At 43.1% G+C, this 26,439-nt stretch overlaps 1 protein-coding gene across 12 annotated transcripts in view; it reads left to right on the forward strand.

Moving 5' to 3' along the window:
• Nucleotides 1-26,439, forward strand: part of DMD (dystrophin) — a 2,510,493-nt gene that overhangs the window by 1,169,475 nt on the left and 1,314,579 nt on the right. For all 12 annotated transcript variants that reach the window (XM_033949686.1, XM_033949693.1, XM_033949692.1 and 9 more), the window contains 4 exons: nt 1,300-1,413; nt 13,858-14,013; nt 18,100-18,270; nt 22,402-22,584. In XM_033949686.1, coding sequence (XP_033805577.1) covers nt 1,300-1,413; nt 13,858-14,013; nt 18,100-18,270; nt 22,402-22,584 — 624 coding nt within the window. The remainder of the gene's footprint in view (nt 1-1,299; nt 1,414-13,857; nt 14,014-18,099; nt 18,271-22,401; nt 22,585-26,439) is intronic.

Raw genomic sequence — 26,439 nt, forward strand, 5'->3', positions numbered from 1 at the left:
CTTCTTTAATGCACTTAGGGGTCCTTTTACTAAGGAGCACCCCTTAAATGTTAATTTATTTTAAAAATTTCTAGTCCGCCTATCAACTAGGTAACATAGAAACATAGAAGATGACAGCAGATAAGGGCCATAGCCCATCAGGTCTGCCCACTCTACTGACCCACCCCCAAGTCTACTATCCTAGGGATCCCACTCCTGGTGCCAGGTTCCCTTGGCTTAACCCTCTAAGGGATCCCACATGGGCATTCCATTTGCTCTTAAATTCTCGCACGCTGTTTGCCTCGATCACCTGCACCGGGAGCTTGTTCCAAGGATCAATCACTCCTTCGGTGAAGAAATATTTCCAGGTAGATTACAAGTTCACATCCATAATGTAAGAGACATACTTAAAAATATACAAATTTGAACATCCACGCACAATTGAAAATCACGTAAAATATCACTACCCCAGATCAATTTTGGTCATTTTGATAAAACTACCAATATCTTCTTACTTATAAAAAGCTCTAACAAGTAGATGGTTTTTTTTAACAATTTTTTTGAAGGATTTAAATTTATAGAATCCCCCCCTTAGTAAATACAGTATACCCTCACAAATTTGCAGACTCTGTAATTCATAGGGGGGGGGGGCCTTCTTTAAAACCCTCCTTCCTGCACCTGTCTATCTGACCCTCGTCTTCAGCCGCTCCTCCTTCCATGACGCAGGCGCACTTTGAAGTCAAACTCTTTGGACAGTGAGGTTTTGAGCCTACAGGGGCTTGTGCGGTTCCAACAGCGTTTCACTAAACCGCAGCTGTGAAGGAAGAGGTGGGGCACGTGCGCTGTGGAAAGAGGAGTTTTTGGCTTCATGCCAGAGGCTGGTGCGGAGAAGAGGGAGATGATGGGGGCTGTGTTCTGTCTGGTGCCGGTGAGAGGACGGGGCCGGAGCAAGAGAGGAGGTACAGTACTCTTCCGATATATGTGCAGATTTTCAACATTCGCGGTCACTCCGAGAACGTAACCCCCTGGAAGTTCAAGGGAGTACTGTAGATCCCTACAAACGTGTCCTTTAATAGTGGACTTGTTTGGGGGAGGGTTTGTACTATGTTTCTCCAAACAGTAGGAAACAGTTCACTTTTTGGCATCAGGAATCTTTATAAATAATATACGTCTTCTGATCAGGGTGCACCATAATGATCAAAGACCTTTAAACCATTAGATGTTATTCTTCCGCCAGCATTGAGACATATCGCTGTGCTGAATTATGATCCTGCGAGTGGCTGGCCCCCTGATACCATTAAACCTTTCTTTCATAAACAGAATGACACTAAAACCCTGAAGAAATGGATGGCTGAAGTGGACGTGTTTCTCAATGAAGAATGGCCAGCCCTGGGGGATTCGGAGGCTCTGCAGAAGCAGTTAGAGCAGTGTACGGTAAGTGCGCCGCTCGGGTGTCCTGCGACCTTTAGAATGTCACATAAATAAAGCTCACCGTTTTGTCCACTGGCCAGGCACGCACTGCCAGTGAAGATTAGGAACAATACCATGGATTTAGAATTGGTTGTGAACCTTGTCTTTCTTTCGTTTAATACAAACAGAGGAGGGATGCTGTCAAAATGATGTTAGAAAAATGTTTCAAAATACCCACAAGGAGGCATGATGTAAACTCAGAGAATGACACGGGGACAAATTTGTCCCCGTCCCTGCGAGATCTCAGTATCCCTGAATCTTCCCTGCAAGTTCTGTCCCTGTTCCATTGCGGCAAGCTCTGCCTTAACCGCACAAGCCTCAAACACTTATGATTTTAAAGCGTTTGAGGCTTGCGCAGATGAGGACGGAGCTTAGGCATTGGTGGAATGAGGCGTTATGACATCACAGTCTGAGCTCTAGAATGTTGCTACTTAGGGTTTGAAAGCGTTTGAGGCTTGTGCAGATGAGGACGGAGCTTAGGCATTGGTGGAATGAGGCGTTATGACATCACAATCTGAGCTCTAGAATGTTGCTACTTAGGATTTTAAAGGGTTTGAGGCTTGTGCAGATGAGGACGGAGCTTAGGCATTGGTGGAATGAGGCATGATGACATCACAATCTGAGCTCTAGAATGTTGCTACTTAGGGTTTGAAAGCGTTTGAGGCTTGTGCGGATGAGGACGGAGCTTAGGCATTGGTGGAATGAGGCATTATGACATCACAATCTCAGCTCTAGAATGTTGCTACTTAGGATTTTAAAGGGTTTCAGGCTTGTGCAGATGAGGACGGAGCTTAGGCATTGGTGGAATGAGGCGTTATGACATCACACTCTCAGCTCTAGAATGTTGCTACTTAGGATGTTAAAGTGTTCGAGGTTTGCGCAGATGAGAACGGAGCTTGCAGGAATGGGATGGGGATAGAGAGATCCCACAGGGACAGGGAGAATTTGTTCCTGTGTGATTCTCTACCTAGAATCCATAGGGGCTTTCTCAGTGCCTGTTGGGACCACTCCTGTTGCTACTATTTGGGATTCTGCCGGGTACCACAATGAAAACAGGATGGTGGCCTAGATCAGGGGTCTCAAAGTCCCTCCTTGAGGGCCACAATCCAGTCGGGTTTTCAGGATTTCCCCAATGAGTATGCATGAGATCTATGTGCATGCACTGCTTTCAATGCATATTCATTGGGGAAATCCTGAAAACCCGACTGGATTGAGATCCCTGGCCTAGATGGACCATTGGTCTGACCCAGTATGGCTATTCTTATGTTTTTATCTCTTCCTACCAAACTGGCAAGTTGGGAGGTCGTGGGTTCATCTATATCAGGCACCAGGTTGAAGTTTATGAGTATTCCTACAAGACTCAAGAATCGATGAATGATAATTAACATAGCTAGAAGTGCATACAGTCTGTTCATTTGCTGTGGAGATTAATGTTCTGTGTATCTTGCTCTTCGTCCACTGGGATCTCTTTAACTTTTAAGAAAATGGAAAATAAAATACAGCTAAGCGCTTAGAAATAAAATCGATGAGAAAGTTGTATCCCTAGACACAGGAAGATCAACATTTGGGTCATTTTGCAAATGATCTTCCATAGAATATATGGGTCATAGGTGAGTAACTTAGGGGTTCTGTGGTCTTGGGGCCCTATAATTTTTCAGCTGGTTCCAGTGATCTGCAGCAGTGATTTTTAGGTTAAGCACAATTAAGATTTGGTCAATAAAAATGTTGAATGTCAAGCTGAAAGCCGCAGTCATCTAGAGCCTGTACTTAAGACTACCTGTCATTGAAGGGTACTTAGGAAGAGTTATGTGGCAGGAATTATGGTCTACAGAACAGCTGGAATGCAAACTAGACTTTGGTTTTAGCAATCTCATCACAGTTGGCTGTAATAAACCACAACTGTTTATATCTCAAAACCCCTTTCTGATAAAAGCAAGAACCAAAGTGGATTTGGGCCTGAAAAGCCCACGCCTCAAGAAATTGGTTAAGCTGTAACAGAGGAGGGCAACCTTTATAAACCACGAATGCCAGTATGACCTTTAGCAGGCTGCAAAATGACATAACGGGAGAATCGGAAATGCACAAAGCTTTTAACTTAAAAATGATGAAGGTGGTTACTTTGAAAATATTTGCAAAATGCAATAGTTAAAATGGTTAAAATTGTGACTAGTGACATTTTCTGTGCATATTCCCACCCCTTGTCTTTAAGTAGGGTTACCAGATGTCCGGGGATCCGGATGGCACTTTGTCCAGGTTTTGAAAGGCTTCTGGCAACGAGCAACCTTGGACGTCAATCGTGCATTTGCGGATGCAATGTAGTGACATCACGCGCATGCAAGTGATGTCATCGCATCACACCAGCGCATGCACAAATGCCGTCTGATGTTGCTCATTTCTCGTGCAGGTCGAAGAGGCAGAGCGTGGGGTGGGCCAGGGGACGGAACGGGGAGTGGCTGGCCAGAACGTGGTGGGCCGAGGGCGGGGCTATGGGTCCTATCTATAAGGTGCCCACCTGCCTCCGTCAATTTATTTACACCAGACTAAGGGCTCCTTTTACAAAAACATGGCAGAGATTCCTGGCTCTGCAAATGCAACAAAGCCCTTGGGTTCATCCTGGTTCGAAGTCTTGGACCCTTTCCATCAAAGCCAACTGTGGCTGACACTTTTGACAATGATGAGATGTTCAGACCACATCTGTGTAGATTGGAAATATTCCTGAGTAAAATTTACTCTGTATCTGTGTTCAGATTTCCCTGTGGCAGGTTCTTCCCTGTGTGGGAATACTGGTCAGAGCTACAGCCTCAGCACCTTGAGCTTTTGGGTTCAAACCCACGCTGTTCCTTGTGACCCTGGGCAAGTCACTCAATCCTCAATTGCCCTAGGACAGGGGTAGGCAATTCTGGTCCTCGAGAGCCAGGTCAGGTTTTCAGGATATCCACAATGAATATGGATTTGCATGCACTGCCTCCTTGAGATGCAAATCTATCTCATGCATATTTATTGTGGATATCCTGAAAACCTGACCTGGTTCCGGCTCTCGCAGACCGGAATTGCCTACCCCTGCCCTAGGAGTATTGCGTTCATTTCTGGTCTCCATATCTCAAGAAAGATATAGCAGCACTAGAAAAGGTTCAAAGAAGAGCAACTAAGATGGAATATCTCTCATATGAGGAAAGACTAAAAAGGTTAGGGGTCTTCAGCTTGGAAAAGAGAAGGCTGAGTGGAGTACAACGGGTACAAGTGGATCGATTTTTCACTCCGTCAAAAATTACAAAGACTAGGGGGCACTCGATGAATTTACAGGGAAATACTTTTAAAACTGATAGGAGGAAATGTTTTTCCACTCAGAGAATAGTTAAACTCTGGAGCACATTGCCAGTGGTTGTGGTAAGAGCGGATAGTGTAGCTGGTTTTAAGAAAGGTTTGGACAAGTTCCTGGAGGAAAAGTCCATAGTCTGTTATTAGGGCATGGGGGGAAACCTCTGCTTGCCCTGGATCAGTAGCATGGAATGGTGCTACTCTTTGGGTTTTGGCCAGGTACTAGGACCTGGATTGGCCACCGTGAGAACAGGCTACTGGGCTTGATGGATCGTTGGTCTGACCCAGTAAGGCGATTCTTATGTACTGTAGATTGTAAGCCTGCCAGGACAGGGAAAATACTTGAGTAGCTGAATGTAAACCACATGGGGGCTGACGGTTATATTTCAGTTCAAACAACCAGGAACAAATCTATAATTTAGGCCTTATATTTCTACAAACTGTAACCCTATCCTATAAGCCAGGAGTAGGGAACTCTGGTCCTCAAGAGCCGTATTCCAGTCGGGTTTTCAGGATTTCCCCAATGAATACGCATGAGATCTATTTGCATGCACAGCTTTCAATGCATATTCATTGGGGAAATCCTGAAAACCCGACTGGAATACGGCTCTCGAGAACCAGAGTTCCCTGTCCCTGCTATAAGCAGTGTCATAATAAGGGGGAGGGAGGGGGTGGCGGACCACCCTGGGTGCGATCTTGGTAAGGGCACAGGCATCTGTCCTCCTCTCCTCCCCACTGCAGCTTGTGGACACTGCTTCCCTTCAAAAAGATATAAAAAGAATGGGGTCTGTCCAGAGGAAGGCTACAAAAATGGTCTGTGGTCTTCATTATAAGGCGTATGGGGACAGACTTAAAGATCTCAATCTATATACTTTAGAGGAAAGGCGGGAGAGGGGAGATATGATAGAGATGTTTAAATACCTCTGTGATGTAAATGCGCATGAGTCGAGTCTCTTTCATTTGAGAGGGCAGAGGATGAAGTTAAGAGGTGACAGGCTCCGGAGTAATCTAAGGAAATACTTTTTAAAAGAAAGGGTGGAACAGTCTCCCGGAAAAGGTGGTGGAGACAGAGATTGTGCCTGAATTCAAGAAAGCTTGGGATAGGCACATGGGATCTCTTAGGGAGAGAAGATAGTGGATGCTGCGGATGGGCCATTTGGCCTTTATCTGCCATCATGTTTCTATGTTTCTATAACCATAAAGCTCTATGACCTCACAATGCATGGTGTAAAGAGCCTTAGCCAATAGGAAGAGGAGATGCAAATGCTAAGAGCCTTAGCCAATAGGGAGAGGAGGAGCTAGTGGATGCTCTGGATGCCTTTATCTGCCATCACGTTTCTATGTTTCTATAACCATAAAGCTCTATGACCTCACAATGCAGGTGTAAAGAGCCTTAGCCAATAGGAAGAGGAGATGCAAATGTTAAGATCCTTAGCCAATAGGGAGAGGAGGAGATAGTGGATGCTCTGGATGGGCCATTTGGACTTTATCTGCCATCATGTTACTATGTTTCCATAACCATAAAGCTCTATGACCTTACAATGCAAATGTTAAGAGCCTTAGCCAATAGGGAGAGGAGGAGATAGTGGATGTTGCAGATGGGATACTGGATGGTCCATTTGGCCTTTATCGTCCCTCATGTTTCTATGATTTTTGGGTCCTTTTGGGGGTAGTAAGGGCAGGGGCTGGGAGGGAGGCCAATTCCCAGAAGATGTGTGGGTGTCGGCACCCTTGTAGCTGAGCAGCCAAAGTTAGAAGTGCTGTTTATACTCCTCTCTTGCGCTTTTTTCTTGAGCAGAGCTGCCGACAGGCTACCGCATAAAATTTGCTGAGAATGTTACGTTCTCTGTTGTTCCCTGAGAAAGGCGAGGCAGTCACTGAAACGTGGATCCTAGTCGGCCCCATATTCATTTTTCATATCAAGGACTTGTTTGGGGACTTTTGCTACACTGCTAATAAAAGTGGACGGAACTGGAAGTGGGTTTAGGCATCTCCTGGTCCTCTTCTTATGTTCTCTTTATATAACATAACATAACTTTATTCTTCTATACCGCCACAATCAAACGATTTCTAGGCGGTTTACACTAATATAATTACCCAACCAGGATTGTTGTTTACTTGCTTGAAATGCAAGCGTCCTATCCAAAAAAGACCTATATCTACAGCCAATAATCTTTGGGTAGGCAAATAAGTTGCAATTCCTGGTTATCCTTGTAGGGCTGTATAGCACGAAATAAGATAGAAGGTAGATAGGGGCCAATCCCCAAATCAGCTTAAATATTACTTGTGCTTCTGCAGGCAGCCTCTCTGCCCATTTAACTACCGTATTTTCACGTAGATAAAGCGCACCCGTGTAAAACGCGCACACGGGTATAGCGTGCGGGAAACCGAAATATATGTTAAAAAAATTTTGTATACCGGCACACCCGTATACCGCGCATGCTGCCCGACTCTTCCGTCGCCACCCGACTCTCCTTTCGCCTGCCCCAACTCTCCTTTGGCCACCCCGACTCTCCTTTTGCCTGTCCCGACTCGCCTACCCCAACCATGTGCCCAAGGCCCCGCCCCCCAGGAGGGACCTAAGGCTCCCGGGCCTATTCTGATTGGCCCAGGCGCCTTAGGCCCCACCAGTAGGCGGAGCTTTGGGACAGATGGGCCAATCTGGCCTCATTCCGTTGTTGGCTGCTTGCCAGACAGGCGGGTTTGGCCCCCGTCTGTCCGGCCAACTGCACAAAGGTACGGGGAAGGAGGATGGGGGTGTCGTGGGGGTCGGCCAGGGGGGTCGCGGGTCAGCTGGGGGGGCGGTCGGAGGTTCTTGGGGGGGCGGTCGTTGGGGGGATGTGGGGCTTGCGTCGAGGGCAGGAGTGCCTGGGATCCCTCATGCCCGTAATGTAGTGCGGGGTGGGGGTAGGGGGTCGCTGTGGCCAGGAGGGTTTGGGCTTCCTCCTGGCCCGAACAACTAGCGGGGTGTGGGTCGCCAGGGCCAGGAGGACTTGGTCTCCCTCCTGGCCCAAACAACTAGCGGAGGGGGGGGGTCGTCAGAGCCAGGAGGGCTTGGGCTCCCTCCTGGCCTGATATTGTTGGGGAGTTGGCGGGGCAAGAGGGCTTGGGCTCCCTATTGCCCCGATCGTGTCGGGGAGTCAGGGAGTCGGTGGGGCAAAAGGGCTTGACATCAGAGAAAGGGCGGGACCGCCGGAAGAGGAAGCAGCGCAGGCGCAGGGCTCACAGAAGGGCCGGGACCGCCAAGAGGAAGCAGCAGGACACCAGTAGGAGCTTCTACATGATGGGGGGGGGGGTCCGGAGACTGTGGGGGTGCGAGCGGTCCTTCAGGCTGGGGGTGCGGGTGCGGGTGGGAGTGCGTGCGAGCGGTCCTTCGGGGTGGGGGTGCGGGTGCGGGTGCGTGCGAACGGTCCTTCGGGGTGGGGGTGCGAGCGGTCCTGCAGGGGTGGGGGGGTGAATCGGACATCAGGGGGGTGGAACTATGTAAAAAAAATTTTGTACAACGCGCTCACGCATATAACACGCAAGGTTATGCGCGGTTTGTAAAAATCATGTATAACGCGCACGTTACATGCGTGAAAATACGGTATATGGGCATCACCCAGACCTGTTGCCATTTAGTTTTATACAGTTTGAAACTAAACGCTTTACAAAATTGACATACACAGTATTTAAAATGAACACATAATAAAAACAAATGTATAGTTTAAAAACATCTAATAAAATAAACATAAAAACAATCTTCAAGGGGATATCATAATGTGGATTAAAAAGATCAAGGCTAGTTCGTCAACTTTGTCAAGAGTACCTCAAAAAAGGCATCTACGTCTTTAGTCATTTTCGAAAGCTCCCCTTTTCACAGCAATTTCGTATCTGACTCACCAAGGAGGTCCATAACTTCACTTCTGCGCAGCAGAAGGTCATTTTACCAATCTCGACAAGTCTTAGGTTCAAATACGTCTTCGGTAGCCCTAAATTCTCGGAATGCAAAGATCTTTTTGGTATATAACTGAGTATAATAATAATAATAATAATTTATTCTTATATACCGCCAGACCACGGATGGTTCTAGGCGGTTCACAGCAGATAAGGCTGAACATCCAGCGAATATACAGTTCAAAGAGATACATCAATTTCTAGAATGTACACGATACACCTTATATTTAAGAAGCAATTAGGAAGCTTGGGTTACAAATTTGTCAAATAACTGTGTCTTTATTCGTTTTGTAAAAAAAATAATAGGATGAGACCCCTGGCATGATTTTGCCAAACCAGGCGTTCATTTTGGCCGCCTGGAAAGAGAGAGTTCTCTCGAGAAATCTCTTCAAACGACACGATTTGACAGTGGGATATGTGACTAACTGGACTCTGCGCGTGGGCTTATTGGAGTGATTCAAAGAGAAATGGGAAACATACCGAAGATTGATTTCAAGCAAATAGAGTGGAACCTTGGTTTATGAGCATAATTAGTTCCAGAAGCATGCTCGTAAACTAATTTACTCGTATATCAAAGCGAGTTTCCCCATAGAAATGAATGGAAACTCACTTGATTCGTTTCCCGAGGTCACCGGCACTGCTTCACCTTAACCCCCCCACCCTCGAGGCCACCGGCGCTGCTCCACACACCCCCTTGAGAACCGGTTTGCGAGGCACGATTTGCGGGAATGTTTTGCTCGTCTTGCAAAACACTCGCAAACCGCGGCACTCGTAAACTGAGGTTTGACTGTACATGCAAATCTGAATAAAACTCTAGCCTCAATCGGTAGCCAGTGTAATTTTGGGTAATAAGGAGTAACTTGCTCCCATTTTTTCAGACCGAAAATCAGTCGGACAGCAGTGTTTTGAACCACTCTTAGTTTTTTAAAGATTTTCTTATAGGTTCCCAGGTAGAACATAGAACATAGAAGATGATGGCAGAAAAGGGCCACTGCCCAACAAGTCTGCCCACTCTAATGACCCACCCCTAATTTCTTCCTTGAAGTGATCCCACATGCTTATCCCATTTTCTCTTAAAATCCAGCACACTGCTGGCCTCAATTACCTGCAGTGGAAGACTATTGTAAACATAATGTAACTAAGTCTTAAGTCTGTAAATTCAAATATTTTGTGTTTCTGGCTCTTTATTAGTCCATACAGACTGTATATACACGATGGCAACAACATTTTTGGAATGTCCCGTCATCTGGTACACACGATAGGAAAAGGTTAAACCTCTTTCTTCCCTATGTAACTGTCACAGCCCGACACATCTTGACCGTCATTTTTGAAATCTTTGGGGGCTGCCAGAGACTCACTCTATCCTAGGGTTTGAGCACTTTGTGGCCTTGTGCAGATAAGCTCAGGAATTATGAAGAATCACAGTTGCTGAAGTAATCAGGCGCCAGTCCCTCGTGGCTATCCCTGCTAGGGTTGTAATGTCAAATGCATACTGTGAGCAGCATATGGCGACACAGGAAAAAAAAGATAATTAGCCCTGAGGCTTCCATCTGAAGGTAAAGAAGATATGCTGCAAATTCTTTGGGAATATTACTGCAATTATTGAGATAAATTTTCACAAGTCATTGCACATGATGCTTAACTGGCTTAGTCAGGTTTTTTCTTTTCTTTCAAACTGGCAGCTTCCTCTTGCTCTGTTTAGATTCCATCTCACTTGAAACTAGAGTTCAGACCCAGCACCACGAGCCTTCATTTGAAATGTTGTCCCCTTCCCAACAGCATGGAAAGTGCTTTGATGGTCCTCAGCCAGGACTGGGAACTTCTGAACCCTAAATGCAGCCACTAGGTGTCACCATTGTGCAATTCTATAAATAAATTATTTCTCTAGAACTACCACATATCAGTTTACAATAACTAAAAAGCAAATTAAGTAGCAAAAGAAGCCACAATAAAAACAAGCTAGGCTTCAAAGGTAAGGAGGTAATAAAGGAATGGAAAGAGTATGATAGGCATGATAAAGAAGGGAATCACTAGTAGAGTGGAGAAAGTTATAATGCCGCTTTATAGAGCAATGGTCAGACCACACTTGGAATACTGTGTCCAACATTGGTCTCCCAACCTAAATAAGGATATAAAACTGCTGGAGAGGGAGCAGAAAAGAGCAACAAAGCTGGTTAAAGGTATGGAGAACTTGTAATACGAGGAACGACTTAGGAGATTGGGATTGTTCTCCCTTGGGAACAGGAGACTACGAGGGGATATGATCGAGACTTTCAAAATACTGAAAGGAATCGACAAAATAGAGCAGGAAAAAAAATTATTTACAATGACCAATGTGACACGGACAAGAGGACATGGACTGAAGCTAAGGGGGGGACAAGTCCAGGACAAATATCAGGAAGTTCTGCTTCACGCAATGAGTGGTGGACACCTGGAATGCTCTCCCAGAGGAGGTTATTGCGGAATCCACCGTTCTAGGATTTAAAAGCAAACTAGATGCACATCTCCTTATGAGAGGCATAGAGGGATATGGGTGACTACAATTACGCCAGGTGTACACCTGACTGGGCCTCCGCGTGTGCGGATCGCCGGACTCGATGGACCGAAGATCTGATCCGGAGATGGCGGTTCTTATGTTATTATAATGCCTCATTCCACAGTGCCTCAGAGCCAACCTCATCAGTGATGTTACAATGGAGTAGCAACATTCCAGAATCCCAAAGAGTAACAAAAGATTCTAGAACCCCAAACAGTATCAAGATTCCAGGCAGAATCTCAAAGAATAGCAAGATTCCAGAACCCCAAAGAGTAGCAACATTCCAGAGCTGAGATTATGACACGGACAAGAGGACATGGACTGAAGCTAAGGGGGGACAAGTCCAGGACAAATATCAGGAAGTTCTGCTTCACGCAACGAGTGGTGGACACCTGGAATGCTCTCCTGGAGGAGGTTATTGCAGAATCCATCGTTCTAGGATTTAAAAGCAAACTAGATGCACATCTCCTTACGAGAGGCATAGAGGGATATGGGTGACTAAAATTCTGCCAGGTGTACACCTGGCTGGGCCTCCGCGTGTGCGGATCGCCGGACTTGATGGACCGAAGGTCTGATACGGAGATGGCACTTCTTATGTTCTTATGAAGCAATGAGATAAAGCAACAATTGTCTGGCCTGAGTTATTCCAGGGTTCTGCGGATGGAATTGTATTACCACCAGGGGAAACCACTCGTTCTGGCAATGAAGCGGTCTTAAAGAAATATTCTTTTAGGTCCTTTTTAACACTTTCTAAACAAGGAATGTTAAGGGTATGGCTTTCTAAAGAACTGGGGTCATTTCTCTGAATACACATCTTGTCATCTCAAAGAGGGCTGATTTATATGAAGGGATACAGTCAGATTGTAGCTCAGAAATGACGGGATTCCTGCGTAAAAAGGAAGATGTATCAATGTTAAGGGCTTTGGAAAGGAATCTGATAATGCACTGGAAGTCCATGTTGCTCTTTCAGGAGGGGATTCGCCCGACTTTTTTGCTCCAAAACAAATCAGATAATGCAGTTATGAATCATCCTCCTCATTCTGTAATAGATCGCCAAAATTTAGGGGCTAAGATGTTTGCTTAAGTTAAAGAATACTAGCCGTAACATGCATAAAGGCCACAGGTACGTGTATAAATGCTGGTTGCTAGGGTTACCATATGGCTCCAGAAAAAGGACGGATTGAGACATCCGGGTTTTACTTCCAATGAAAGCAATGGAAGTAAAAACCGGATGTCTCAATTCGTCCTCCTTTTTCTGGAGCCATATGGTAACTTAGGTTGGACGCTAACTGGGATTCTATCATTTTAGCTTGCAATTCACTTAGAGGGGCATAATCAAAAAAAGCGTCTAAGTCCCCTTTTGGCCTAAGGCCCCAAACGTCCAACACAAGGGCTTTTAGGCGAAGGAGGAGTCAGTCCTTCGCCTAAAAGCTGGATTCTGTAACCGGTGTCTGTCAAAAACAACACCGGTTACAGAATCCCCCCCCCCACACACACACAATGATCCAGGCAGGAGGGTGCCCAAGCCCTCCTGCCATGTCAAACCACCAAGCTCCCCCCCCCCCCCCCCGATCGGGGCAAGAGGGAGCCCAAGCTCTGTTGCCCTGCGGCAGCCTAGACCCCCCCGACATGATCGAGGCAAGAGGGAGCCCAAGCCCTCTTTCCCTGCGGCAGCCTAGACCCCCCTAACACGATCGGGGCAAGAGGGAGCCCAAGCCCTCTTGCCCTGCGGCAGCCTAGACCCCCCCCCCCCCCCCGACATGATCGGGGCAAGAGGGAGCCCAAGCCCTCTTGCCCCGCGGCAGCCTAGACCCCCCCGACACGATCAGGCCAGGAGGGAGCCCAAGCCCTCCTGGCCCAGGTGACCCCCTACCCCCATCCCCCACTACATTACGGGCAGGAGGGATCCCAGGCCCTCCTGCCCTCGACAAACCCCCCCTCCCCCAATGTCCGCCCCCCCCAGAACAATATAAGTCACAAAAAAAAATCCAAGTAGTTGAATGGGTTGCAATCAGGCAGCACACACAGTGGTGTAGCGATAGTGAGAGACTCCCAGGAGGGGGGGTGCTCCCTCCCCAACTCAGAACAGCTTACATGAATTTATTCAGGTACTCAAGCATTTTTTCCTTGTCTGTCCTGGTGGACTCACAATCTAATGTTCCTGGGGCAATGGGGGGGGATTAAGTGATTTGCCCAAGGTCACAAGGAATTACATAGGATTTAAACCCACAACCTCAGGGTGCTGAGGCTGTAGCTTTAACCACTGCACCACAGTCTCCCACAAGTTTGTCTTATGCTACCCAGTCCGCTTGTCTTCAAGGCGCATGATGATCCATGGCTATAGTTTATAAAATGTGTGTGGACATCCACAGAATATCTGTACACTTTTATGTCTTGGGAGCAGGTCTAAATGTGCACGAGAGAAGTTTTTCCTCCAGGAATCCATTGCACGAGCCTATTTTTATTTTTTTTTAAATAAAGGAACTGTTTACATTGGCATTCTGTTTTAACAGTGGGTGCCACATGATTAAAACAATTTGTTCTACATTAAAAAAATGTGATTCCAGAGGTATATTTCACTTGGACTGCTCTTCCATGAGTTTCTGTTCTCCACCTAGGCTTTGGTAAATGATATCCAGACGATACAACCCAGTCTGACCAGTGTTAATAAAGTTGGAAAGAGGCTGAAGCATGAAGCAGAGCCAGAGTTTGCGTCGCAGTTGGAAAAGGAAGTCCAAGACCTCAATGCTCAGTGGGAGCACATCTGTAAACAGGTAGGGGAACACCATATATAAAATCAGCATTTATAAAAGGGTCATTTGTTTTGCCGTGTATTAAGGCTTGACCTCCCTTTATTCAGCGGTTGTTATCAAGCTAACGGATGCCACTGACCGGGGCTATGCCATGCCAAGATTTACGGCGCTGCACCTTGAAGGATGCCTGTGAAGATCTATAAACTATCCTAGCGCTATCCAGAGAGCACCAGTGCAGACCAGGGGGGGAGGGGTGGAGCTGGGAATTTTCTAGAGATTGGCGATGTCCAGCGCCGGTGTTCACTTAGAACCAAAATCACATCTCTGTCTGGTGCGGAGGCTAAGGGCAGATTCCTGAGGGAGGAGACGAGTGCCTGATTCAGTGACATTGATTTGTACTGTTCGAAATGCGCTCTTATTTGATTTTTAGGTATTCTGTCTTGGTTGTTTTGCTTTTCGGGTTTTTTTTGGGGGGGTTGTAAATCTTTATTAATTTTAAAATCTTTATTAATTTTAAAACACACTTTAAATATGCAAATAATTCAAAAAACACTCATTTTCTCCCCCAACTTTGGTTTAATTTTTTTTTAAATTCTTTATTCATTGTTATAACTTACATCAAGTGCATCAAAAAGTAACACCATTTTGACTTAAATACATCACTTGAAACTCTACAATTCTTTAAATTACATAGAATAATCCCTTTCCCTCCCTTCCCTTCAATACCTCATAACGCATACACCATATAATAAAATCCCCCTCCCCCCACCCCATTCTTTCATTTGTACATATCAGGGAAAATAATACCTAATCATTACAATAATTTGTTAATGGCCTCCACACATCTTGAAATTTATTAAAATTCCCTTTCTGAATAGCTAATGTTCTTTCCATTTTTTAAATATGACACACTGAATTCCACCAAAAACTGTCGTTTAATCTATTCCGATTTTTCCAATTACCTGTTATTTGTTGAATGGTGACTCCCGTTAAAATAAGTAAGAGTTTATTATTTTTGGAAAATATTTGGCTCTTAGCCCTCATAGACATTCCAAATAATACTGTATCATACGATAATGCCACATGATTTTCTAATAAACTATTAATTTGGCCCCAAATTGATTTCCAGAAAGCCATAATAAATGGACAATAGAACAATAAATGGTCTAAAGTCCCTGCTTCAATGCCAACATCTATCAGACTTAGAGCAATCTTATTTTTGTAAACGAACAGGGGTCCAGAAGGCTCTATGCAACAGAAAAAATCATGTTTATCTCATAGATGCAGACATCGTACATCTCATCCTCCAAGACCAAATTCATGGCCATTGAGTCGCAGTAATTTGGTTTAATTTTTGTTATTTTGTTTTTTCGTTTTATCCCTTCTGGGGTTGTTTATGAATTTTGGTTTCTTTTTCTTTTATTACATCTTTAGTATGTAAGTAAATGTTTATTCAGGTGCTTTTGCTAGAATGTTAGCCTTTTGGACAGATACGGAAGTTCCAAGCGCCTAATATGAGATATTTTATTGTTTGTGAACTATATTGGCGGTATTCAAATAAAAATTGTATTGTGTTGAATATCTGGGTAGTCCGATATCATTTCAAACACCATGACCAGCCTTTTGTGCAGTTTAAATATTGACCCATAAGTTGCCAGGCCTCCGTACTTGTGGATGCGTTTTGCCTTGCTGTGTTCTGCTAGTCTGTGTTCTCTCTATCGCATGTGATCAGCGTTAGTTGTTTTAAGTGCAAGTAGCATTTTCAATAAAAAATCAAAGGTGTTTAGTCATATACGAGAAGAAAAAGAGTCTCAGAAACCTGCTCAGAAACTGATGGAATACTTAACGTGACCATACGTTCCGTTTTGAATGGGAACATCCCGTTTTTATTTAGCCAAAATGTCCCATTTTTGAGCAACCCACTACAGTGTTCTCCCTAGCATAGGGGTGCCCAAAATGAAGGCAACGCGAGTCGATCGCCCGAGAACAACACTGAAGCAGGAACAGATCAGGTGCGTGCAGCGACTGCACAAGCCTTCCTCCCCCCCTTCCCCTGACGTCAGTTCTGACGTCAAAGAGGAAGTTCCGGGCCTGCCAATCACTGCCTGGGTGGCCTGGAACTTCCTCTCCGATGTCAGAATTGACGTGGGGGGGGGGAAGGCTTCTGCAGTCGTTGCATGCACCTGGCCTGTTGTTGCAGTGGTGGCTTGAAGAAATCCGCGGCAGCGGCTTGGGGGAGTGCAGGGAGAGTGAAAGACAGAAAGAAAGGGGGGCAGGAAGAGAGAAAGAAAGAAAGGATGCACAGTCAGAAGGAAGTGCAAGCAGAGACTCACCAGAAAACAAAGGTAGGAAAAATGATTTTATTTTCAATTTAGTGACCAAAATGTGTCAGTTTTGAGAATTTATATCTGCTGTCTATATTTTGTACTATATTTGTCTATTTTTCTATAGTTGTTACTGAGGTGACATTGTATAGTTTAAAGTCATCTGTCTTGACCTCCTTGAAAACCCCCAAATATAAATGATAATTAACATCTTTTCTGCATACAGTGTGCTTTGTGTTGTTTTTTAAATTTTATGGTTACCATTATGAATTAATAAGATATTGTGTGTACATGAAAAATGAATGGAAGAAGCTTGGAGGTATGGCTGGGGCGGGGCTAGGGCGATATTGGGGGTGGGACTGAAAATTAGTAGATGTCCCATTTTGAGGAAAAATAAATTAATGGTCACGTTTAGGAATACTGAAAGATTCAAGTCTGAGACTTATCAGTTCCAGATTTCAATCACTGATCCTGTAAAACAAAACACCTCTCATCTTATCTAACACCCATTGAAAGAAAACCAAGTTTAGAAGTTTGAGCTGACACTACAACAATTCTTTTGAGCCGATTCTGTTTTTCTCAGTCCTGAGTGTATCCCTGGAAGAAGCCGATTCAAGTTCGGCAAAACAGGCACCGTCGGGATTGGACGGAAGAAATGATTTTGAGATTAGTTTGGTGACGCTTTATGTATGAGTCACCTGTTATTATTCAATATTCAATATTCAGTGTGCATCTGATCATATTCCTCCAAAAAACCAACCTTTTTTCACAATATCTAAAAAACTTAATTCACTACACACAAAAGGATTTAATGAATGCATAGTAGTGTTTAAAATAATTTTTGAAATTATTATTAATGATTCAAAAATTAAAAATTATTAATACACATAAAAAATGGGTATTAGATAACATGAGAGTTTTTTTTTACAGCATCCGTGATTGAAATCGGGAACTGATAAGTCTCAGACTTATGTGTGACTTATTTGTGGCTGTTTTCCCATTTGCTCTTTTGTATTCATTAGATTTTTTTTTTTATTATAATTTTTTCAGGAAATTTCAGGATGTGTGGGAGCCATTTACAAAGTATTGTACCGATTAGATGACATTTTATTTTTATTTTTTTACCCTTAAATTTACAAGTTTGATTGTGAGGGGGGAGGGGAGGGTAAATTTATTGTTACATATTGTATAAGGTATTGATTATATGATAAGAGCATATTATTTGTACCATTGATGATTATTAAGTGTTAGATTTATTGTTAATTTATTTGGATATATTGTTACACTTATTGTAAATTTGAAAATGAATAAAGAATTAAAAAAAAAAAAATTATAATTTCTATTCTGCATATCCTACAATTCTATGCAGATTACAAATTATTCAGGTACTCGAGCATTTTCCCCTAACTGTCCTGGTGGGCTCCCACTCTATCTAATGTACCTGAGCCAATGGGGATTAAGGGCTCCTTTTACAAAGGCGGAATACCGCGCGTTAAACCACCTGCCGCGCTAGTCCCTAACGCCTCCATTGACGAGGCGTTAGGATTTTAGGCTGTCACGGGGGGTTGGCTCATAATGAAATGTCCGACGCAATAACCCCCTTAGCGCGCCTTGATAAAAGGAGCCCTAAGTGTCAAGCCCAGGGTCACAAGGAGCAGGGTGGGATTTGAACCCACAACCTCAGGGTGCCAAGGCTGTAGCTCTAACCACTGCACCACACACTCCCTCAGTCGGGTTGCCTCTTTTGGTTGTACACCTGATGTGGAATTCTTCTCACTTACAGGCCTTTGCTAAGAAGGAAGCATTAAAGGGGGGGCTGGATAAGACGGTGAGCCTGCGGAAGGATCTGTCTGAGATGCAGGAGTGGATAACGCAAGCAGAAGACGATTACCTGGAAAGAGATTTTGAGTACAAGACGCCGGAAGAGCTGCAAAATGCAGTTGAGGAGTTGAAGGTGAGCCTGGAGGTTGATGCGCTCGTTTCGGGAGCCCCGTGGATGTGTTCCAATCTCTGTTCTTCTGTTTTCTAAAACCCTTTGTTTCTCCTTAGGATGATCTCTTATCTCGATGTACTTTTGAACTTGACTTTCTTCCTTTTTTTTAAATTATTGTTATTGCCTGGTAGGATTCCTTCTATTCGCTACTGGTTTAATTAAGGAACTTCCCAAGAAATCAGCTGTTAAATTAAAAACCTAACTGCCAGATAATTGCTTGATAACCCTTCCTGAAGCCTGCTTGATATATTAAGCAATAAATTATAGAGCAAACAACTTGCTACTTCAGACTCCGAGGCCCAGTTTGATGTGGGTCAGTGGTTGTTTGGGCTGGAAGCATTCTCTTCTTAATTACCTTGTTGAGAGCCGGAAGAAAATAGCCCTGGGAAGTCCCGCTTTCTTTTTTTAGGGGCTCCTGGGGTTATAGCATCACAAAAGTCATGCCGTGGGCATTTCCATATATTGGAAAACTTATGGGAAGGTTTTCTATAAGAGGGCACTATCATTTCGGCTTCAACATTAAGCATATCATTGCCATTATACAATATATATTACACAAAAATAAATAAATATTTATGTGGCACAGTGGTTAAAGCTACAGCCTCAGCACCCTGAGGTTGTGGGTTCAAACCCACACTGCTCCTTATGACCTTGAGCTAGTCATGTAATCCCCCATTGCTCCAGGTCCATAGACTAACATGCATGTAGTATGTGCTAAATTGATTAGCGTGCACTAATTAGTTAGCTCACCTTAGTAAAAGAGGGCCTATGTTTTGTATGACATCACAATGCAGGTTTAAAGAGCCTTGGCCAATAGTAAGAGGAGATGCAAATGTTAACAGCCTTAGCCAATAGGGAGAGGAGGAGATAGTGGATGCTCTGTTTGTGCCACTTGACCATTATCTGCCATCATGTTACTATGTTTCTATAACCAAATATATATGGGAATTCAATCGTGTAAGTCAGACTAAATGTAAGAACGCATTGAGAATACTGTTATGATAGCATAGGACCATTCATACCACATTAACACAGAACACTCATTAACATCACACCATCAATATAAGAAATTATAAAACAACGGAGAAAAATAAACCTCAAGTGTGAGAGGCCGGGACTACACAAGTACCCGAGTCTACTCACATCATCACTGGTTTATGAAAAAACTCCGTGTACATTTAAATCAATACTTTTTCATTCACACTCAATAACTTCTTAAGAGTTTTCAAAGAATTTTTTCAAAAGTGTTTCAGGGTAATATATAAAGACATATTCATGGCATGAACCAGATCCCAAACTAATCATAAACAGCACGAGGGCTACAGCTCAACTAAACAGGTGTATGCAATTGTTGAGGCATGGAAATTTGGAGCACAAGAATGAGAACAAGCAACAACTCATCTGAAAAAACGGAGTGTCCCAAACGATTCTCAGTCCTTTATCCCGACAGAAAAGTCCTTCTGTTTCGCCTAAAAGGCTACTTCAGGGGAAAGATCCAATGTCCAAAAAATCTCCTGCTTCTTTCAACGCCACAAACGTGCAGCTGGCTCCTCTCAAGATAGTGTTGGGACTGCGAGACGCGCCCGGTTCGAATAAAACCACTTACGAACCGGGCGTCTTTGACGTCATCACACAAACGTGATGCGTGATAGGCTAAGCCCCAGCCATTCACACACCAAAAAGAGCTTATCTGTATTATAAACAGATCTAAGATTAGCGATCTTAAAATTCTAAAGACAGTATAACGTTCAGAAGAAAGGTTGCCATTCATAACACGTATTCAGACCCTTAGGCTCTAAAGTTTGTAAACGATTAATCCATAACTGCTCCTTCTGCCAGAGCACTCTCCTAATGTCTCCTCTCCTTAAAGATATAGCCAACTTCTCAATCACACAACATTTTAAATTCTCAAACCTATGATCCTGTTGAACACAATGAGCTACAATCGGGGCCGTCAACTTACGGGTATTTAAACAACTCTTGTGTTCTGTCATTCTCACTGTTAAAGTACGTGAGGTTTGGCCTACATAAAGCAAGGCACAAGGACATACCAGAACATATATAATGTTCGTGGATTGACAAGTGGAGGTGTGGCGTAAACTGTAATTCTTACCATCGCTCGGATTAATAAAGCTCAAGGTAGTCATCATGATATTACAGTTGGAGCAATGGCCACAAGGGCTATGTCCCATTATATTATCTATATTATCCATATTATCTAAATTAAAGTTTTCTTTAGATGTGTGACATAACCAATCACTCAAATTCCTATTCCTAGATTGAGAAAAAATAAATTTCTTATTTGCAAAACAGGGAAGTGTTTTGAGTAATGGAAGGTGTCTTTTATATCTATTAATGATAGACTGTGACATTCGAGTTTGTTTTATTACACATGGAATCAAATCCTCTTCTTCTTGTGTCCTTCTATATTCCAATAAGTTTTCTCTCGGATTGTGTAAGGCACGTTTCTTTGCTTTTTTAACTACTGCATATGGATAATCCCTAGATAATAATCTTTGTTCTAAGATTCTAGATTCTTGAATGAATTTATCTGTAGTATTACATATTCGCCGATATCTTAGGAACTGAGCAAACGGAATACTCGTTTTTAAGTGGACAGGATGCATACTGTCAAATTTCAACAAAGTATTTCTGTCAGTAACTTTGCGAAAAATAGATGTTTCAAAACCACCTTTATTCTTCTGAACTAAAATGTCTAAAAAACTGATCTTCTCCATGCTATGTGACATTGTAAATTTGATGGATCGATGACATTGATTTATTAATGTTTCAAACTCCTGAAGTTGTTGCAAAGTGCCCGACCATATCACAAAGATATCGTCAATAAAACGCCACCATTTAATTACATGTTGAAACTCAGATAATGTGTAGATGAATGATTCTTCAAACCATGACATATAAAGGTTAGCAATTGTGGGTGCAAAAGATGCACCCATTGCTATCCCTGAAAGTTGTTGATAGAATTCCCCATTGAAGATGAAATAATTATTCTTCAGAGCAATAGTGCTCAGTTCTTTTAGGAAATATGTATAGTTGCTATCTATATCTGGTTGAGAATTCCATAAAGACTCTAATACTGAAAGAGCTTCCTCCTGTGGAATTCTTGTATATAATGCACAGACATCAAATGTCACTAATATATAATCTTTAAGAGAACCACATTCAAGATCATTTAGCAGCTTCAAAAACTGAGTAGTATCTTGTATATAGGATCTAATATCTTTCAGAAAACATTGAAGCTTTTTATCAATAAATTTACTGGTTTTTTCCAACAATGAGTCCCGAGCAGATACAATGGGTCGACCAGGGGGCCGTTGGATGTTCTTATGCACCTTCGGAAGCAAATATAAAGGACTGAGAATCGTTTGGGACACTCCGTTTTTTCAGATGAGTTGTTGCTTGTTCTCATTCTTGTGCTCCAAATTTCCATGCCTCAACAATTGCATACACCTGTTTAGTTGAGCTGTAGCCCTCGTGCTGTTTATGATTAGTTTGGGATCTGGTTCATGCCATGAATATGTCTTTATATATTACCCTGAAACACTTTTGAAAAAATTCTTTGAAAACTCTTAAGAAGTTATTGAGTGTGAATGAAAAAGTATTGATTTAAATGTACACGGAGTTTTTTTCATAAACCAGTGATGATGTGAGTAGACTCGGGTACTTGTGTAGTCCCGGCCTCTCACACTTGAGGTTTATTTTTCTCCGTTGTTTTATAATTTCTTATATTGATGGTGTGATGTTAATGAGTGTTCTGTGTTAATGTGGTATGAATGGTCCTATGCTATCATAACAGTATTCTCAATGCGTTCTTACATTTAGTCTGACTATGTTTCTATAACCATAACATTCTATGACATCACAATGCAGGTATAAAGAGCCTTAGCCAATAGGAAGAGGAGATGCAAATGTTAAGAGCCTTAGCCAATAGGGAGAGGAGGAGATAGTGGATGCTCTGGATGGGCCATTTGTCTTTTACTAGTTTCTATCTTTTCATTTTATGCAGTTAGTTTGCAGACCTTTGCTTTGCAATGGCCACTTATTGATTGCAACTTGGGTTTTGTCTTTCAGAGAGCAAAGGAGGAAGCCTCACAGAAGGAAGGGAAAGTGGAGCTGCTGAGTGACTCGGTTAACAATTTCATAGCCAGCGCTCCTCCAGCGGCACACGAGGCCTTAACAAAAGAACTCGACAATCTGGTCACGAACTACCAGCAACTGTGCAGTAGACTGAAGGGAAAGTGCAAGACTCTGGAGGTTGGTTCTCTCCATCCTTGGAAATTCATCCATTGATTTAGCAAATACAGTTCGGAAAAGGGCCAAGTATTCTATAACCTTACTGCCCGATATTCACAAGGGTTCGACCAGGAAGGAGAGGATCCTGCCCAGCTAAACCCTTATGAAAGAGTCAAGACCCAACAACTGATGCTCAGCTTAACTAGTTAGAATCAGCGAATATCACAGCTAAGCAGCCATTTCCTTATCGGTTAAGACTAGGCTGGGCATGGAGACTGACTGGGCAGGGCACCTACTGTACCTGGGCAGTTAGCAGCGATTTTCAACCTGTCCTGACTTTCCAAGGTTCCAAGAATTCCTATGAGCGTCAGAGCTATTTAAGCCATGGCCAATTAACTTTTGGGAGACCACTGCTAGTGGGATATTCAATTCTGGGAGTCATCATGCCCTAGCAATAAATATTACATTACGTTAAGATCTTATTACTTGCAAATAAGAACCTAAGAGTAGCCTTACTGGGTCAGATCAATGGTCCATCAAGCCTAGTAGCCCGTTCTCATGGTGACCAATCCAGGTCCCTAGTACCTGGCCAAAACCCAAGGAGTAGCAACATTCCATTCAGAATCTCAAAGAATAGCAAGATTCTGGAATCCCAGAGAGTGACAAGATTCTGGAACCCCAAAGAGTAGCAACATTCCATGCTACCGATCCAGGGCAAGCAGTGGCTTCCCCCATGTCTTTCTCAATAACAAATTATGGACTTTTCCTCCAGGAACTTGTCCAAACCTTTCTTAAAATCAGCTATGCTATCAGCTCTTACCACATCCTCTGGCAACGCGGGGTCAAAATAAAAAACTAGAGTATTATCCAGAATGCACAAAAAGTTATTTAAAATAACAAGATAAGAATTTACGAAAGAGAAAAGTCTTCAGTGGTCTTCTGAATAAAGAGTAGTTTGAGATAAACCATATGGATTTAGGAATAGAGTTCCTTATCAACGGAGCTTGACAAATCCTGAATGTTTGCAGCATTCTAATACCTGGGGTTAGTTCAGCCTGTGGTTGTGAGTGGCTCAGACACATTGCTATGGACTGAATATCAGGCGGTCAGGCACAGATTTTATAAATGATTCCAAACTAGGTGCCTAACCTAATTATTTTTAATAGGTCAAATGAGATCAAATTTATCAAAATTACAATCTAACCGTCTTTATCATATGTTCACTGTGTGTCATGGACTCTTTTTTTAAACGCCTTTCTAATAGAGTACAGTATATACCGCTGTCCATCTAATCGGAGGGTCATACTTTTGAGCTACCGAATTGTTCCCGGTTCACTGGCACAATTATTCTTGAAGATATGAGAGCGCCACCTATTGGATGTCGATTTCTTCCTACCAAAAAGAACGATATTATTCATGAAAAGATTCTTATCAAAAGTCATCCAGTAAAAATGGAAACCAAAATAAAACTACTAGGGGTTATCCTAGATAAGGATCTTACCTTTCATGATCAGATTAGCTCAGTCGTAAAAATTTGTTTTTACAAACTAAGACTTATATGTTCTCTATCATCTATCCTCAATACTACTGCTATCACAACTCTAATTCATTCACTTGTCATCTCTCACCTTGACTATTGTAACTCTCTTTACAATGGACTCCCTCAAAAAGAACTACGACGACTCCAACTCATACAAAACACTGCCATAAAACTTCTTTACAAATTGGGAAAATATGACCATGTTACACCTCTCCTGAAAGAAGCTCATTGGTTACCTATAACCCATCGTGTCACATATAAAACAATTATGCTAGTCTTTAAAATCAGATTCTCCCGCCAACCTTCTTTTCTAGAGAAACTTCTAATCCCCTACTGTTCATCTCGGACCCTTAGATCAGCTGACCAAACCTGCTATCTATTCCCACAATCAAAGATTTCTTTTATACGAGAAAGACCAACTTTTCGGTAGTCGCTCCTACCCTATGGAACTCATTGCCATCTCATATTCGTCACGAGACATCATTCGATAAATTTAAGGCTAAATTAAAAACTTTCTTATTCCAAGACGCTTTCTCCTCTTCCCAAATATAACTTATTCTTCAATACCTCAACCGCTTTTAAGAAGCGATCCCATTCCTCATGTTTCATCCTTCCCTATTTCCTTTTTTTTTTTTTAATTTTTGTTTGCATAATGTTTTTTTGTTTGTTTGTTTGTTTGTTTTTTTGTTTCCCTTCTATCTCATTATTCCCTGCCTTCACTCTCCAATATGTCTAGTTAAAGTCTAAATGTCCACAATCCCCCTTTCTTTTTTCCTTTTTAATTATATTATTTATTGTACTATTTTTAACTTGTAAACCGGCTAGATACTCGTTGATGGTCGGTATAGTAAAAATTTAATAAACTTGAAACTGGAAACTTGATTGTACCCCTGAGGCAAACTTCCAAGCCGAAACACGGACCGTGTCTGGTCCATGACACACAGTGAATATATGATAAAGACTGTTAGAATATAGGATGTCCGGGGCGATACTTGGAGAGATCTCCCAGGAAAGAGACTTGGAAGTTATGATCGACAAGTCTATGAAGCCGTTCACACAATGTGCGGCGGCAGCAAAAAGGGCAAACAGAATGCTAGGAATGATAAAGAAGGGGATCACGAACAGATCGGAGAAGGCTATCATGCCGCTGTACCGGGCCATGGTACGCCCTCACCTGGAGTACTGCATCCAGCATTGGTCGCCATACATGAAGAAGGACACGGTACTACTCGAAAGGGTCCAGATAAGAGCGACTAAGATGGTTAAGAGGCTGGAGGAGTTGCCGTACAGTGAAAGATTAGAGAAACTGGGCCTTTTCTCCCTCGAACAGAGGAGATTGAGAGGGGACATGATCGAAACATTCAAGGTACTGAAGGGAATAGACTTGGTAGATAAAGACAGGTTGTTCACCATCTCCAGCGTAGGGAGAACGAGAGGGCACTTTCTAAAATTGAAAGGGGATAGATTCCGTACGAATGTAAGGAAGTTCTTCTTCACACAGAGAGTGGTAGAAAACTGGAATGCTCTTCCGGAGACTGTTATAGAGGAACACACCCTCCAGGGATTCAAGACTAAGTTAGACAAGTTCCTGGTCAACAAGGATGTACGCTGGTAGGGCTGGTCTTGGTTAGGGGGCTGGTCTTTGACCACGTGAGTGGACTGCTAGGCACAATGTACCACTGGCCTGACCCAGCAGCGGCAATTCTTACGTTCTTAAATATGATCTCGTTTGACCTATCCCAGGCTGATGTGTACATTTCCTAACCCCACTTGTTCGTTCCAGATTGTATTTCCGTGGGGCTCTTTTCCATGTTTTTTCTGCACTACATGGGAGTGTGCCTAAGATTTCAATGTCAGTTGACAACTAAGACTGCTTAGACTCTGCTAAGTGCAATTCTATAAAAGGGGACCTAGCGGATGATTGAAAATTGCACTCAATGGCAACTTGCTGTTAGGCACTATTTATGGAGTCAGGGCCACAGTGTCTAATCTCTTTAAGCCTGGATTCTCTCTAGGGCACCTATATCGACGGCCGCTGATCGCATGTCAATCATGCAATGGCTCCCTATAGAGAATCGCACCTCCGTACATGATAGGCGCCAGAGGATGTGGTAAGAGAGGATAGTGTAGCTAGTTTTAAGAAAGGTTTGGACAAGTTCCTGTTATTGAGAAAGACATTGGGGAAGCCACTGTTTGCCCTGTATTGGTAGCATGGAATGTTGCTACTCTGGGGATTCTAGAATCTTGTTACTCTCTGGGATTCCGGAATCTTACTATTCTTTGAGATTCTATATGGAATGTTGCTACTCTTTGGAGTTCTAGAATCTTGTTACTCT

Source organism: Geotrypetes seraphini, chromosome 6 (assembly GCF_902459505.1).
Source record: "Geotrypetes seraphini chromosome 6, aGeoSer1.1, whole genome shotgun sequence".
NCBI classification, from domain to species: Eukaryota; Metazoa; Chordata; class Amphibia; order Gymnophiona; family Dermophiidae; genus Geotrypetes; species Geotrypetes seraphini.